We start from the raw sequence: 15,582 nt of genomic DNA, 5'->3' as shown, positions 1-15,582 counted from the left end.
GACTTATAATAAAGGATGAAGGAAATTACCACAAAAAGGACACATAACCACTGCAGACTGTTATAAAGATTTCATAGGAACTTCACAAAATAAACTATCAATAATATAGTGATTATATGGGAAGCCAAGTGTAAGGCATTCTTTGAGCAGACTTCTTCAAAACAAAATGTCATCTAGAGCTTTAAAGCCAGACATTTTAGTGGAAGAAGCAATTTAAAAGGATCTATCAAAGTGGATTTTGTAATGTTTCAAATTAGAAAATATCTCCAGTTTGGAAATCAATACATAAAATATTTCAAAAACAAAAACCGAAAGCTGGATGGGAATTAGAAAAATTTAAAAAAGTATTCAAAAGAACAAGACAATATTACAGAACAGCATGGGATCAGTATGTAATTTGCTTTGAGGGAGAAAGTTTTAGGCAGGTGTGAAAAAATGCTGTAAAGTAAGAATGCTTTCAAAAATAGACGTTAATAGATTATTTAACTAAATGCAAAGTGAGTGAACAGAAGACAAATCTACATCAAATCAATATTTGGTGTGACCACCCTTTGCCTTCAAAACACCATCAATTTTTCTAGGTACACTTGCACACAGTTTTTGAAGGAACTCAACAGGTAGGTTGGCCCAAACATCTTGGAGAACTAACCACATTTCTTCTGTGGATTTAGACAGCCTCAGTTGCTTCTCTCTCTTCATGTAATCCCAGACAGACTCAATGATGTTGAGATCAAGGTGTGGGGGCCATACCATCACTTCCAGGACTCCTTGTTCTTCTTATGCTGAAGATAGTTCTTAATGACTTTCGCTTTATGTTTGGGGTTGTTGTCATTCTGCAGAATAAATTTGGGGCCAATCAGATGCCTCCCTGAGGGTATTGCATGATGGATAAGTATCTGCCTGTACTTCTCAGCATTGAGGAGACCATTAAATCTTACCAAATTTGCAGAAATGCAGCCCCAAACTTGCATTTCTCCATCATGCTTCACTGTTGCCTGCAGACTCTCATTCGTGGACATCTTCCGATTGTGAAGGGAAGTAAACATGTGTCTTTCATCTGCTGCAGTAAGTTTCCTTGGCTGACCACTGCGTCTACAGTCCTCAACATTGCCCGTTTCTTTTTGCTTCTTCAAAAGAGCTTGGACAGCACATCTGGAAACCCCTGTCTGCCTTGAAATTTCTGCCTGAGCGAGACCTTGCTGATGCAGTATAACTACCTTGTGTCTTATTACTGTGCTCACTCTTGCCATGGTGTATAACTTATGACAGTAAACTGTCTTCAGCAACCTCACCTTTTTAGCTGAGTTTGGCTATTCCTCACCCAGTTTTATTCCTCCTACACAACTGTTTCTGTTTGCATTTAGTTAATTGATTAATATAATCTATTAACATGTCTATTTTTGAGAGCATTCTTACGTTATAGCATTTTTTCACAACTGCCTAAAACTTTTGCACAGTACTGTAGATCATCATCAGCCTATATTGCTGGATAAAAGTCCTCCCCAAAAGGTTTCCTCTTATTTCAAATGTATAGTTTCTCTTATTCTTATGAAATTCACTACGATAACACTTGCTGAAATGCATACAAAAAGTTCTTACAAAAGTGTATAGTCACCTTGCTATAACCTGGAAAAATAAAAATAGATCATGCAAATTAAAAATAAAATAAATACCTGACTCAACACACAACACTAAGAGCAACAAAAGATACATGGAAATTGATGCTGATATATTTCATAAACTACGGACTGAAGAATTAATGATACAGCACAGTGCCACAGGGATCACGGTATAGATATAGAAGAAACCATTCTTCAGGGCTGTCCCATTGCCTCTCTACACCAGGGCTGCGTCCCAAATCGCACACTTGCTCCCTACACCCTTCGACAAGTGTACACTTTGCGTGACGTTGTGCTTACGTCACAGAGTGTGCACTTGAGTGAGGAGGGTGTAGGGTGTAACTAAAAGCGCTTAATGGGACACACTTCAGCGCCAGCATTCAGCACCTTTGCCTTTGTCATAAAAAGTACCTACGCAGTCTTTTCTTGTATTTGTATTTAATTAAAATAGTAGTAGTAGTAATAATAATAATAAAAATAATAATAATAATAATTTTGAAATACACTGTCCATATCACCTCCTAGTTTTATAGGATACTACTTCAGTAATTAATTAAATGATAGTTTCCAAAACATGTTTTGGTTTAACTTTCTAATCGTATATTTAAATCATGATTATATAATCATTTTATTTTATCTATCTACATATCATTTCCTTGATACATAATTTAACAATTTCTAAAACTGTGTAAATAACATTACATGTATATGCACCCGCCGCTGCTATATTTTCCCAGTTGACGTGTCTCCGCCTTTAACGCAAAGAGTTCTGGGACTTCAGCGCTAAAACACTTCCGCATAAGTGTGCTCTTTTGTACACTACGCTAAAGGGAGTATTAAAGGGCACAAACGGCTCGATTAGGCTCCCTTCACTCGTTCCCTAAGGGTTTGGGACAGCCCTTAAGATGGCCACCGTAGTACATCCGCCCCGCAAGGGAAGGGAACGAGGGAACAAGTGGGCGATTTGGGACACAGCCCAGCTGTTCCCTCACTTGGCAGATCTGTGCTATAGAGGGTTGGGAGGAGAACGGCAGTCCAGTGCAGACACATAGGGTAGGGTGGGAGTACTACCTAGAGGTTGCAAGGTCTGTCCTGCTGACTGGATGAGGTAGCTAACAGTTGCCAATTGTCCTCGCCTCTGCTCCTGCTTTCAGCAAAGTCATATTCTGAGCTGACTGAATTGTTATCCTCTTCCATCTAGAAGGACAAAAAATGTGTGAGTCTCAGAGGACACTGCCTCGACATAAGGAGAGTTGCAGAAAGCTCCAAGGACAGCACAGCACCCCCTGCTGCCACCACTGGACATGTTGTTCAGGCCTCTTATTTCCATAGAAAATCTGAGACAAAATACAAGGGTTTCAGATTTTCAAAATACCGCCATTTGAACTCATGTCCATGTTACTTACAGGCGCCTTTGTTTAAATTTTAAAAAGCTTTCTGAACACTTCTTATTACATTGCAGAGTTACAGTTTCACTTGTCTTCAGGCATGTGATAAACCCCCTTCCTCTCAGTCTAGAGCACACATGCTGCTCATTTAAAATGCATAATTTACCAAATTTCAGTCAGGAAGAGGGATGGCTTAAACTCCTCCTTCCAGAAAAGGGTGCAGCTGAAAAATGATCTTTCTGATTTGCAGTAGTTGATCCGTTTCAGCTAGTCTGATAATAAAAGTATTCTTTAAGCATCTAGTTATTTAATTCCTATATATTCAATATATGCATGAAACAATACAATGCAAAACAACAGGAAAAGGAGTTGTATTGTGGGTGTGCGTCAGATACAGTATTAAGACACTACCAGTGCATCATGCAGGTAATGTCACCACCCCCACCTCCCTCCTTCCTTACATTGAAATGCACTGCACACTTCTGGCACTAATAGAGAACTGCAAACTCCTAACCATCATGCTGGGCTAAGGCCTCATGGCTGTCATGAGTAAAGGTGCAAACTGTGTTATGCTTATCCTTTCAGAGTCTACATGCCAGCAGCAGGGTTAAAGCCTGTCCAGTCTCATGCCTCTCTCCTCTCTCCTTCCCCTGAATGCTGGTTAGTTTGTCTTCCACATGCACATATCAGGTAGTAACTGGCTCTCCTACTCTACCTAATTTTCCCGAGCTGATTCTTGGCTCTGGACAATGGCTGCAGAGCGATGAAGTCGTCACCTAATGCAACTCTGTTGGAGTACATCTATGAAGCAAACAAAAGAGGGATGGAATACACAAGAGGTCAGTAGGGGAAGAGAGACACCAGAGCAGGCTTTTCCATACAAGAAAAACACAAAGACAGAGACAGTGGGGCAGAAGGATTAACTGGAAACCTGCAATGAGAGAGACTGAAGACCAGATATGTGGTTTCCACACTGCAACAATGCATACAACTGATACACTCAGTCACTGACACTGACACAAAATTGCATATGTCCCTGAAAAAAATGAATAATGCAATTAACATTAACAGATGCTTGGTGTCACTGAAATCAAACTGAATTACCAAAATCGCATGGGATGAAACAGTCAGAGTCCTCACAACCATCTAACATATTAGGATATCTCAAAAGCTGACTAGGTTAAACCAAAACACTCAGGAAAATCTAATTCAGATTGTCTCAAGGTGCATATGCACATGGTTATTCAATTGCTGACTTGAACCAGTGGTGGACCGGCCCGGGATGCTTAGGATGCTATTAGCAACCTGGCCTGTTTTTGTTTTTGTTTTTTTAAATATAATGTGTGCACGGGTGACAGGACTACACGACAGGCCTCCCATGATAAAATGGCCTGCCCTGCCCTCCACGAAAATTCAATAGAAAGGTGCTGCTAAGTGTGTTAAGTGAAGAAAGGGAAATCTATTGAGTTAGATTAGATGTCATCACAATCTCAATTATGAGGTTTACTAACGAAAACAACCCGACTCCCTGCCAACAACATAATAAGTGTACAATATTCAATGATTGAGAGTAGTCATGACTTACTGGAATTGTGATTGTTTCATAGACTTACTTTCATCTGAATAATGAAACTAATTTTTAAAATTTAAACATTATCATTATTACAAACATCTTGAATTCATTTAGAATTTACTGAACGTTGTACTGGAATTATTATTAATTGATAGATCACAGCTCTGGCAACATTAGGTTTGGTTGTCATTGTATGAAAATGAAATTTGCTGTAAATGGTGTTTTAATTATACATATCATGTACGCTAACTATAGTAATGACAAATTTAAGATGTTTCTCTTTTTACTTTATTTGTTATAGAAACCCTTTTGTCTAGGGGGAAAATACTTCAGGATGGTTTTTACTTTGGAAAAAAAAGACATGTATAGGTTATTTACTTTGAAGTATAGCAACAATCATTCAAATTTAGTATATCCTCAGGTTTTCTAAATATTTAATTGCATCTAGTCTCTGTCCCACCATGTGTAATATATTAATGAAGTTATATTCAAGAAGGCTATTGTTACACTTGAGAACAAGATTATGACACATACAAACTTAATGAAAGATGCAGTGTTAGATCCAGAGTTGGGGAGTAACGGAATACAAGTAGCGGCGTTACGTAATCAGATTACAGAATTTTGATACTTGTATTCCGGTTACAGTTACTCCTGTCAGACGAGTATTCCGATTACCGATACATTTTAAAAGAGTAAGAGATTACTGATTACTTCTAGATCATTTACATGAAAGTGTACAAAAGTGTAAGGAAATTGCGCGAATCTGAAGGGGCCCACGTGTAGTATTTGTGCAACAGTTTTTATTTACGTGTCTCTAGCCAAAGAGCGGCTGATTCGGCACCATTGTACAACAGGCAGCAGAATGGAAGCTGCTAGTCAGCATCGCAACTAGTAACACACAGCTCTACAATGTTGTGCCAACGTAAATTAAGTTTCTGCAATGTTGTGGCAACATTGTGTGTTAGCAGGGATATAACTCGTTGAAGTACAGGCAATTGTTCACTTTCAAATAAAGAAAATTGAACAAATATTAAAGTGCAAGATGTGCCTACCATGGGACAATAACGTCTGCTCTAAGGACTCAACTTCAAATCTAAAAAAAAAAAAAAAACATCTGGAGGTAAGATTTTATTTTTTAAATGTGTGCAGCCTTAATAGAATTATGCTTGACATGCGAGTACAAAATACGCATTTTAATAAAAATGATAATAAATACGATTTAATAATTAAATATTTTATAATAATCAAAATGGCAGCACAAGCATAGTATAACCAAAAACGTTATCGATAGTTTGCATTTGCAGTAATAAGTTATCCTATCCAAATTTAAGATAAATCCACGTAAATTACAAATAGTTGCTATGCATCCTAGCTGTTTCTGTGACCTAAACAATGAAAGACTTAATATAATACCAAAATAACAACATACAACATGTTAATAGTATAAAATAAAACAAATCACACAAACTGAATAAACTAGTCCTGTGGTGTGCGGTGCGGTACTCTTTAACCACGTGTGCCTTCAGGGGATCCTCACATGTCAAACCTTTAACTTTTTACAAACCGATAGATATCACTTAAAAGAAGGTAAGACGTCAAAATTGTATTAATTGCAGAAACGAGATGCATAACATTCCTCACATGTTGATACTTAAAAATACCGCCCTAATTGCATTGATTTCAAACTGTTTTCGGTGCCGGGTGATTTGAAACCGGTGATAACAATAACATGGATATCAATACATGGTGTTTAAATCCCCTTTGTTACAGCAAGTTGCTTGATCCGTGTATCTACACAGATAGAACAAAATAATCTAGTCTTTGCAAGCATTTAACGTACGTAGAATTTATAGAGAAGATACTCCTTTAAGTTTTCAAGAAAATGCGTTTCACATATCACTAATCAGCAAAAAACTGAAACCAACGCCTGCATTAAAATGACAGCGAACATGACACCTTTGAACATTTTCGCATTATTTATATGTCTGATTTGTGTCGGTTTGTACAAATTTAAAGGGTATCAAAATGTAGTTTCAAAAAGCAAAGTATAAATATGCATGAAAATCAAACTGATGCAAATTAGGGATGGCTCGATACCACTTTTTCTTTTCTGATCTGATACCGATACCTCAACCATTACATCTGCCGATACCGATCCGATATTTTTGTTAACTACTAAGCTATTAATATGCCATATGTATGGATGCAATGTGAAACAAATTCTCTATTTCCTTAAAGGAAAAAATACAAAGCCCACAACAACATGACTTATGTAATAATGCTGCTTCCTTTTATTTTGTGAAACTCTTTTAAATGAAAAAATATATATTTAAGCAGCATTTAAACATTCAGGATGAATACTGAAATATCACTGAAAGTAACTGTGCAAAATTAAAATCTCAACATTTAATTAACACTATATATAATATATATATATATATATATACACTCACCTAAAGGATTATTAGGAACACCATACTAATACTGTGTTTGACCCCCTTTCGCCTTCAGAACTGCCTTAATTCTACGTGGCATTGATTCAACAAGGTGCTGAAAGCATTCTTTAGAAATGTTGGCCCATATTGATAGGATAGCATCTTGCAGTTGATGGAGATTTGTGGCAGGGCACGAAGCTCCCGTTCCACCACATCCCAAAGATGCTCTAATGGGTTGAGATCTGGTGACTGTGGGGGCCAGTTTAGTACAGTGAACTCATTGTCATGTTCAAAAAACCAATTTGAAATGATTCTACCTTTGTGACATGGTGCATTATCCTGCTGGAAGTAGTCATCAGAGGATGGGTACATGGTGGTCATAAAGGGATGAACATGGTCAGAAACAATGCTCAGGTAGGCCGTGGCATTTAAACGATGCCCAATTGGCACTAAGGGGCCTAAAGTGTGCCAAGAAAACATCCCCCACACCATTACACCACCACCACCACCAGCCTGCACAAGTGGTAACAAGGCATGATGGATCCATGTTCTCATTCTGTTTACGCCAAATTCTGACTCTACCATCTGAATGTCTCAACAGAAATCGAGACTCATCAGACCAGGTAACATTTTTCCAGTCTTCAACTGTCCAATTTTGGTGAGCTTGTGCAAATTGTAGCCTCTTTTTCCTATTTGTAGTGGAGATGAGTGGTACCCGGTGGGGTCTTCTGCTGTTGTAGCCCATCCGCCTCAAGGTTGTACGTGTTGTGGCTTCACAAATGCTTTGCTGCATACCTCGGTTGTAACGAGTGGTTATTTCAGTCAAAGTTGCTCTTCTATCAGCTTGAATCAGTCGGCCCATTCTCCTCTGACCTCTAGCATCAACAAGGCATTTTCGACCCCCACAGAACTGCCGCATACTGGATGTTTTTCCCTTTTCACACCATTCTTTGTAAACCCTAGAAATGGTTGTGCGTGAAAATCCCAGTAACTGAGCAGATTGTGAAATACTCAGACCGGCCTGTCTGGCACCAACAACCATGCCACGCTCAAAATTGCTTAAATTACCTTTCTTTCCCATTCAGACATTCAGTTTGGAGTTCAGGAGATTGTCTTGACCAGGACCACACCCCTAAATGCATTGAAGCAACTGCCATGTGATTGGTTGGTTAGATAATTGCATTAATGAGAAATTGAACAGGTGTTCCTAATAATCCTTTAGGTGAGTGTATATAAATTCCAGTGTCATTCACTGGATTAAAAGATGACAATATAAATAACTCAAACCTCAATATATATATTTAAAAATAAAAGCATTTCCAATAAAACAAAAAAAACTTTTCAATGTAGAATGTAACTCAACTTAACATTAACGTAAATAGCATCTCCAGTGTTAGTCCTAAGTCATACATTTAAGTTTTCACTTAAATATCTTCAATTTGTTTTAATTTATTTTTCATTCAATAGCCTAATAGTTTAGCAATGTGAGCTGCACCGAAAATGCCTTAACATTAGCGTCCTTGTGGCAATGTTTTCTGGTCATAATGGCGAAATACAAAATGTATTAGCTAAACGATTTACTTTTCCAAGTTTCCAAACAACAGTCCACACACAGACTGCCGTCTGCGTTCAGAAACACACCTGTGTGCTCGAGTTCCAGTGAATACAAAATAAATGGCAATAGCTGGCTGTGTGTATGTAGCTTAATAATATTAATGTGTTTGTTGCTCCTCTTCCCTTTTCTGTAATTGCTAGTTTCGCACAAGGGTGTTTGGCTTTTAGGTGGGTTAACATATCAACTGTAGATTTTTGGTATTTTAATTGCACTGCACATATTATACACTTAAAAGTGTTTTTGTCTCTGTGAGGAAGCCACTGGTCGCGTTCTTGTAGTGCAGATTTCCGCAGATATGCACAGATCTGCAGAATTCCACTGATTGTGCTTATATGGAATTTGTCAATTCAACTATTACAATCCTAGAACACTTTGATCCAGGTAATTAAAAAGTCTGTAATTAAGACTATGAAAAGTCATTAAAAGTAATTATTTTTCCACATCCTTAACCTGCAGGAACCTTGCTCTAATGTGACTGTTATGTCCTCTATGCCCTGTATGTGACTGAGGTTTCCTGAGGGCAAAACAAAAAAATAATGTTGCTATTATTTAACATGATTATTTTATTCCAGGCATGCCATGTGGCTCCAGCGCAGTGCAGGCTCTGTGGACAACGCACGTGCGCAGTTCGCACTGCGCTGTAGCCACACGGCGGTGCCTGCAATAAAATAATCATGTTAAATAATAGCGACAGTTCACTTTTTATGACTACAAACCGATGGTTCTTTCGGAAAAAATATTTTTCCGAAAGAACCATTGGAAAATGCATAAAATGTTATTTTTGAAGGATTTTTGTGACTTTTCTGATCTCCCCCATTGACTCTCAGGAAAGCAGCTCCAGAGTAAGCACCCCGGTGACGTCACGACATATTTCTCAATCTCCGATTTATGGTACATAGAATGAGCTGGACATGAAAAACTCACTGCACATAATACAGTGCATCCGGAAAGTATTCACAGCGCTTCACTTTTTCCACATTTTGTTATGTTACAGCCTTATTCCAAAATGGATTAAATTCATTATTTTCCTCTAAATTCTACAAACAATACCCCATAATGAAAGAAGTTTGTTTGAAATCTTTGCAAATTTATTAAAAATAAAAAAAACAAAAAAAGCACATGTACATAAGTATTCACAGCCTTTGCTCAATACTTTGTTGAAGCACCTTTGGCACCAATTACAGCCTCAAGTCTTTTTGAGTATGATGCTACAAGCTTGGCACACCTATTTTTGGGCAGTTTCTCCCATTCTTCTTTGCAGGACCTCTCAAGCTCCATCAGGTTGGATGGGTAGCATCGGTGCACAGCTATTTTCAGATCTCTCCAGAGATATTCAATCAGGTTCAAGTCTGGGCTCTGGCTGGGCCACTCAAGGACATTCACAGAGTTGTCCTGTAGCCACTCCTTTGTTATCTTGGCTGTGTGCTTAGGGTCATTGTCCTGTTGGAAGATGAACCTTCGCCCCAGTCTGAGGTCCAGAGCGCTCTGGAGCAGGTTTTTATCAAGGATGTCTCTGTACATTGCTACATTAATCTTTCCCTTGATCCTGACTAGTTTCCCAGTTCCTGCCGCTGAAAAACATCCCCGCAGCATCATGCTGCCACCACCATGCTTCACTGTAGGGATGGTATTGGCCAGGTGATGAGCAGTACCTGGTTTACTCCAGATATGATGCTTGCCATTCAGGCCAAAGAGTTCAATCTTTTGTTTCTCATGGTCTGAGAGTCCTTCAGGTGCCTTGTGGCAAACTCCAGATGGGCTGTCATGTGCCATTTACTGAGGAGTGGCTTCCGTTTGGCCACTCTACCATACAGGCCTGATTGGTGGAGTGCTGCAGAGATGGTTGTTCTTCTGGAAGGTTCTCCTCTCTCCAGAGAGACACGCTGGAGCTCTGTCAGAGTGACCATCGGGTTCTTGGTCACCTCCCTGATTAAGGCCCTTCTCCCCCGATCGCTCAGTTTGGCCGGGCGGCCAGCTCTAGGAAGAGTCCTGGTGGTTCCAAAATTCTTCCATGTATGGATGATGGAGGCCACTGTGCTCATTGGGACCTTCAATGCTGCAGGCGTTTTTCCGTACCCTTCCCCAGATCTGTGCCTTGATACAATCCTGTCTCGGAGGTCTACAGACAATTCCTTAGACTTCATGGCTTGGCTTGTGCTCTGACATGCACTGTTAACTGTGGGACCTTATATAGACAGGTGTGTGCCTTTCCAAATCATGTCCAATCAACTGAATTTACCACAGGTGGACTCTAATCAAGTTGTAGAAACATCTCAAGGATGATCAGTGGAAACAGGATGCACCTGTGCTTTTTTTGTTTTTTATTTTTAATAATTTTGCAAAGATTTCAAACAAACTTTTTTCACGTTGTCATTATGGGGAATTGTTTGTTGAATTTTGAGGAAAATAATGAATTTAATCCATTTTGGAATAAGGCTGTAACATAACAAAATGTGGAGAAAGTGAAGCGCTGTGAATACTTTCTGGGTGCACTGTATGTTTCTACTTATAGAATAACCTGAGAAAATATGGAGTTTTAGTGGAGTTCCCCTTTAAGGTGAAGTTTCAGGCTAAATTTATCGGTGGATCTTATCGGATTACAAAATCTATTATTTCCGATATACGATCCAGTGTTTTTGGCCTGTATTGGACCAATACCAATACGGATTATCGGACTGGCGCATCTCTAATGCAAATCTTAATTACCATTTTAATTGTTTGTACTGTGGATAAAAATAAACAATTTCAATCCGTCATCCATATTAGAATGTGTAGTACAAATTGTTTCACTTCTTGAACTCTGTTGCTTTTGTTTTTTAATAAAGGAAAACAAGTATTCCAAAAGAAATCTAAAAGTATTCTGATTACGTTACTGACTTGCTGTAATGTATTGGATTAGGTTACAGATTATTTTCAAAACAAGGTAATCAGTATTCTGTAACTTTCTGTATTCTGTATTCTTTTACTTTTTAAAAGTAACCCTCCCAACCCTGGTTAGATCCCAGAAATAAGAAACTTGTGGAGCCAGGTTTTGTATTTCAGCCTGAAAGTCTGCAAGGTATTGCCACCATGACTAACGCTGATGTCCAGGATTTGAGGAATGCTTGCTTTTGCTATAGCTGCAATCTGTCGAACAAAGAATAAAAAAATAGGATAATGGAGTTAAGAGATACTGTTTACTCTGAATATGAGAACAGAGATGAGCAGGACTCACTAACATCAGCAGTCTAACATCAGAAAGTCAAGGTGGAAAATGCATTTCATGTGCATATGTTGCTCATTTGCTCATCAGTTCTGGATCTTTAGTCTGTGCACTGAAACTTCTTTTAACATTGTCATTAACCTATGTTTCTTGTGTTTCTCACTTCTCAATTCTGAAATTAATTCAAACCAGACTGCACTCTGTGTTGAGGGATGACCATCTTGAGGCTCTTATGCTTCTGAACATTGATAAAGATATGTTCATCATCACTCATCTGATGATTGAAATATTCATAGTCTGAAGGTAGCAGTAACAGTCAGTCAACTAAACTCAGCATCAGCCATAGTAAACTCAACTCAGCAGCAGACAGTTAAATGCAGGAGTAGCAACAGTCAGAGAAGTGAGTACTGTATTTATTATTTTAAATAATTCCACATTCATTTTTGGAGTTTGGAATCTGATTGATTGTTTGCTTCTGTGGACAGGTGTCTTTTATACAGGTAACGAGCTGAGATTAGGAGCACTCCCTTTAAGAGAATGTGTATAAAAGACACCTGGGAGCCAGAAATCTTGCTGATTGACAGGGGATCAAATACTTATTTCCCTCATTAAATACTTTTTTCCCTCACTGTATTTATATTTGAATTGGGCTAACGTTGATTCTACCACCACCACCATGGGACTCCCTCATAATTTGAATTATTATGCAACTAGGTGGCATTAATTGACCCTGCAGGAAGAAAATCTGATCTGTGAGGCTTATGTGGTAGGTGTAACCTACCTGGCACCAGAACAAACATTGTATATATTGTTTTTTTGCTACATTATGCCACAACAATATGACACAGAACAGTAAACAGAATCACACAAAGCCAATGAGGACAGTGAGCCGATACAAAGTCACTCCTTAAAGCACATGTTGCTGGACGAAAACAGTAGTTATCTGAAAGTCAGAATCCAAAATTAAGGCCAGCTTTTTGCATTGGAAAACTCGGGGGTGTAAGAGTTAATTTAAAACCTTGAACATCCATTGTTCTCCTCCAGTATATCCTCTCTGGGACAAAAAACTAACATAAAATGCTTATAATGAACACACACCTCACATAGACTTCCTGAAAAGAACATTATGCAAAGCTGTGAACTTTAGATTCATATATATGATTAATATCATCCTATGCAATGGATTGCATAGGACCATATTGATAATTTGTAGGTCTGAGTTTGGTGGAAAGCATTTTATAATTTCTCAGTCCTCCGGCCCTTCCCTCAAGTGACATTGAACATGCTTCTGAAGGTTATATGTAAAGCCATGCTGGATGTTGGCCATGCCCGCCTGTGGGGCTCTTATAGTGAGGCGTGATTGATAGCACTTGGGTGACACTGAAACAGTGAATTACTAAACACAGGACAGACGTGCACATCCAAAAAAAGAAAATGGAAACTAAACCTGGTTTGTGGATATCCACTATGGAACATCCAATGCTATTATTATTATTATTATTATTATTATTATTATTACTAAGTTTCTTAGCAGACAGCCTTATCCAGGGCAACTTACAATTGTTACAATATATGACATTTAACATACAATTACCCATTTATACAGCTGGGTTCTTACCTTGTACCTTGCTCAAGGGTACAAAAGCAGTATACCCCACCTGGGATTGAACCTCACTGAAAGTATTTATGTTATCAACAGCTTTGATTTTGTCACTGTAAATTTAACAGCAGTAGCTCAACTTCTACGCGGTAGTAGCCACTGTACAGAGGTGGACCCAGTGATACTTGCCTGTGCTTTCTGTGTGTTGGTGGGCTGGACCTGTCTATAAAATATCTTCTTGATGACGTCAGGGAACAGGCAGCTAATGACAATGATGATGATTGCAAACCAGGCTGAGCCGCTGGAGAGCAGCTGAACAAAGACAAAATACATGTCTTGTGTGTGCAAGAAGGGCCTGGGGAAGAAACAGAATACAGGACCACTGTGATTCAAGGGTTGCCTCAAGGCTATGCCCCCTTGTGCTCCCAAGAACACTGATGATCTCCCTACACAAACCAGAGCGTCTGAGTAGGACAGCACAGAGGAGAACTAACAACCGCAAGGTAGTTCAGATATTTATTTTTTAATTAGAAACTTTTATCATGTCTGAACATACTGCAAATAAGAAGTTAAATGCACGATTAAACTACTTGTTTTCAACTAATATTACTACTACTACTAAAAAAATATGCAGATATGAAACAAACAACAACTAAAACAACATTTAAAAAGACATTTAATTATACTTTACCAAATAATTCCCCCATAAAATAAGGAGAATATGAAGTAGAAGACGATGGAGCCCCATGTCACAAAGTGATTCACCCATGTCCAGAAGTGCGTCTCCAGAGCCAGCTGCAAAGCAACATAAATAAAATGTCCTCATGTAGATGACAACACTCGTCTGGTACTACACTGTTGTACAGATGTGTTATGAATGTAGAGAAACAAGGCTAAAAATGTGGCTTATTATACCAACATTTACAATGTGTCCAGCTGCATGATAAAACCCCCTTATAGTTTTATCCTGAAGTGTTTGGAGAGTTTACATGTGGTGTACAAAGCATGTCAATATGCTAGCTAAGAAAAATGAAACACTTAATCAATACGTGGACATCAATAGATGAATCAATACATGCGTTTCATGCAACTGACCCCTACACATTTCTGTAGAGGAGTGATACAGGTTTTCCCAAATTTTATATTCACATACATTACACTGATGAGTGGCACAGAGCCAAGAAGCCCCTGACATGGTGACTTCGGATTGTAATTCGAGACTAGCAGGTGGGTTGAAGCTTTGATTTATTCCAGAGGTTCAACAATCTAGAATCTCGACTTTTATGGTACACTGAAATTTATATTATGTTCGAATACACTCACCTTTAAGGTAACTGTAATAACCATTACTGTAAATACCAAAGTGCCAAAAGTCCAGTTTCCAAACATCTAAATGTGAAAAAAAAAAAAAAACATTGAAGCAATATGGCTATGCAGAATATTTTTACACAATAACAGTAGGATTTGTAAGTAGGACAAGGGCATCTGCTAAGAAATAAATATTATTATTAATAATACAGTTTGTAAATGTCAGGAAGAAAAATGTCAGTGAATACAATGCTTAATAACAAAAGAAAATGATTTGTGTTGGGAGTTAGTTTACTTTGTCTTATTCTTTCATTGATAGCAAAAATGAATAATGTTTTGGGTTATAATTGTGTTAGTGCTAACAAAATATTTGAAAGCATTACAATCTTAATTTTACAAAAAATCTGAAAAAAATAAGATTATACAGGGTTGTGGGATTATCCTGTGACATCTATATAACAATGTAGCAACAGGAATAGAAGTGGCAGAACAACACCTAGTGAGGAGTGAAGTGCAGCAAAGCAAGACTGGTGATGGTGGCAGAGGATTGGTCATTCACAAAATTTTTCAAATGTAAACTCTTACCAGTTGTCTGTTAGCTTTCAAAATCTGAAGGCATGCACAGTGTGAAAGAGGTAGAAAGCAAAAATTAAATAGAGCAGGCAAGAGTGCAGAACAGTGGATGCCTGAAGATCTTTACACGTCACTTGACTGAGAGAGAAACCCACAGACCTACCGAGAAAGTTATCCTCCTGGCTACATACCACTCTGTTCTTAATAACTGTGTTAGTACTATCTAGACCAATCCCTCAAACCAGCCTCTCAATAGAGGTGAATTAGAG

General features: G+C 38.3%; 1 protein-coding gene across 3 annotated transcripts in view; it reads right to left on the bottom strand.

Annotated features, from left to right (window-relative positions):
- The window catches only part of LOC136724926 (phospholipid-transporting ATPase IF), a 32,515-nt gene extending 17,664 nt beyond the window's left edge, over window positions 1–14,851 (bottom strand). For 2 of the 3 annotated variants that reach the window (XM_066697470.1, XM_066697469.1), the window contains exons 1-3: window positions 14,756–14,851; window positions 14,124–14,227; window positions 13,622–13,787 (exon numbers count right to left, since the gene is read on the bottom strand). In XM_066697470.1, coding sequence (XP_066553567.1) covers window positions 13,622–13,787; window positions 14,124–14,227; window positions 14,756–14,821 — 336 coding nt within the window. In that variant the 5' untranslated portion in view covers window positions 14,822–14,851. Of the gene's footprint in view, window positions 1–2,690; window positions 2,817–3,722; window positions 3,809–13,621; window positions 13,788–14,123; window positions 14,228–14,755 lie in introns of all 3 variants that reach the window. The other variant, XM_066697471.1, reaches the window with a different exon arrangement.
- Window positions 14,852–15,582: the final 731 nt, after the last annotated feature.

Source organism: Amia ocellicauda, unplaced genomic scaffold (genome assembly GCF_036373705.1).
Source record: "Amia ocellicauda isolate fAmiCal2 unplaced genomic scaffold, fAmiCal2.hap1 HAP1_SCAFFOLD_198, whole genome shotgun sequence".
NCBI classification, from domain to species: domain Eukaryota; kingdom Metazoa; phylum Chordata; class Actinopteri; order Amiiformes; family Amiidae; genus Amia; species Amia ocellicauda.
This window is presented reverse-complemented; position numbering and strand designations above follow the sequence as displayed.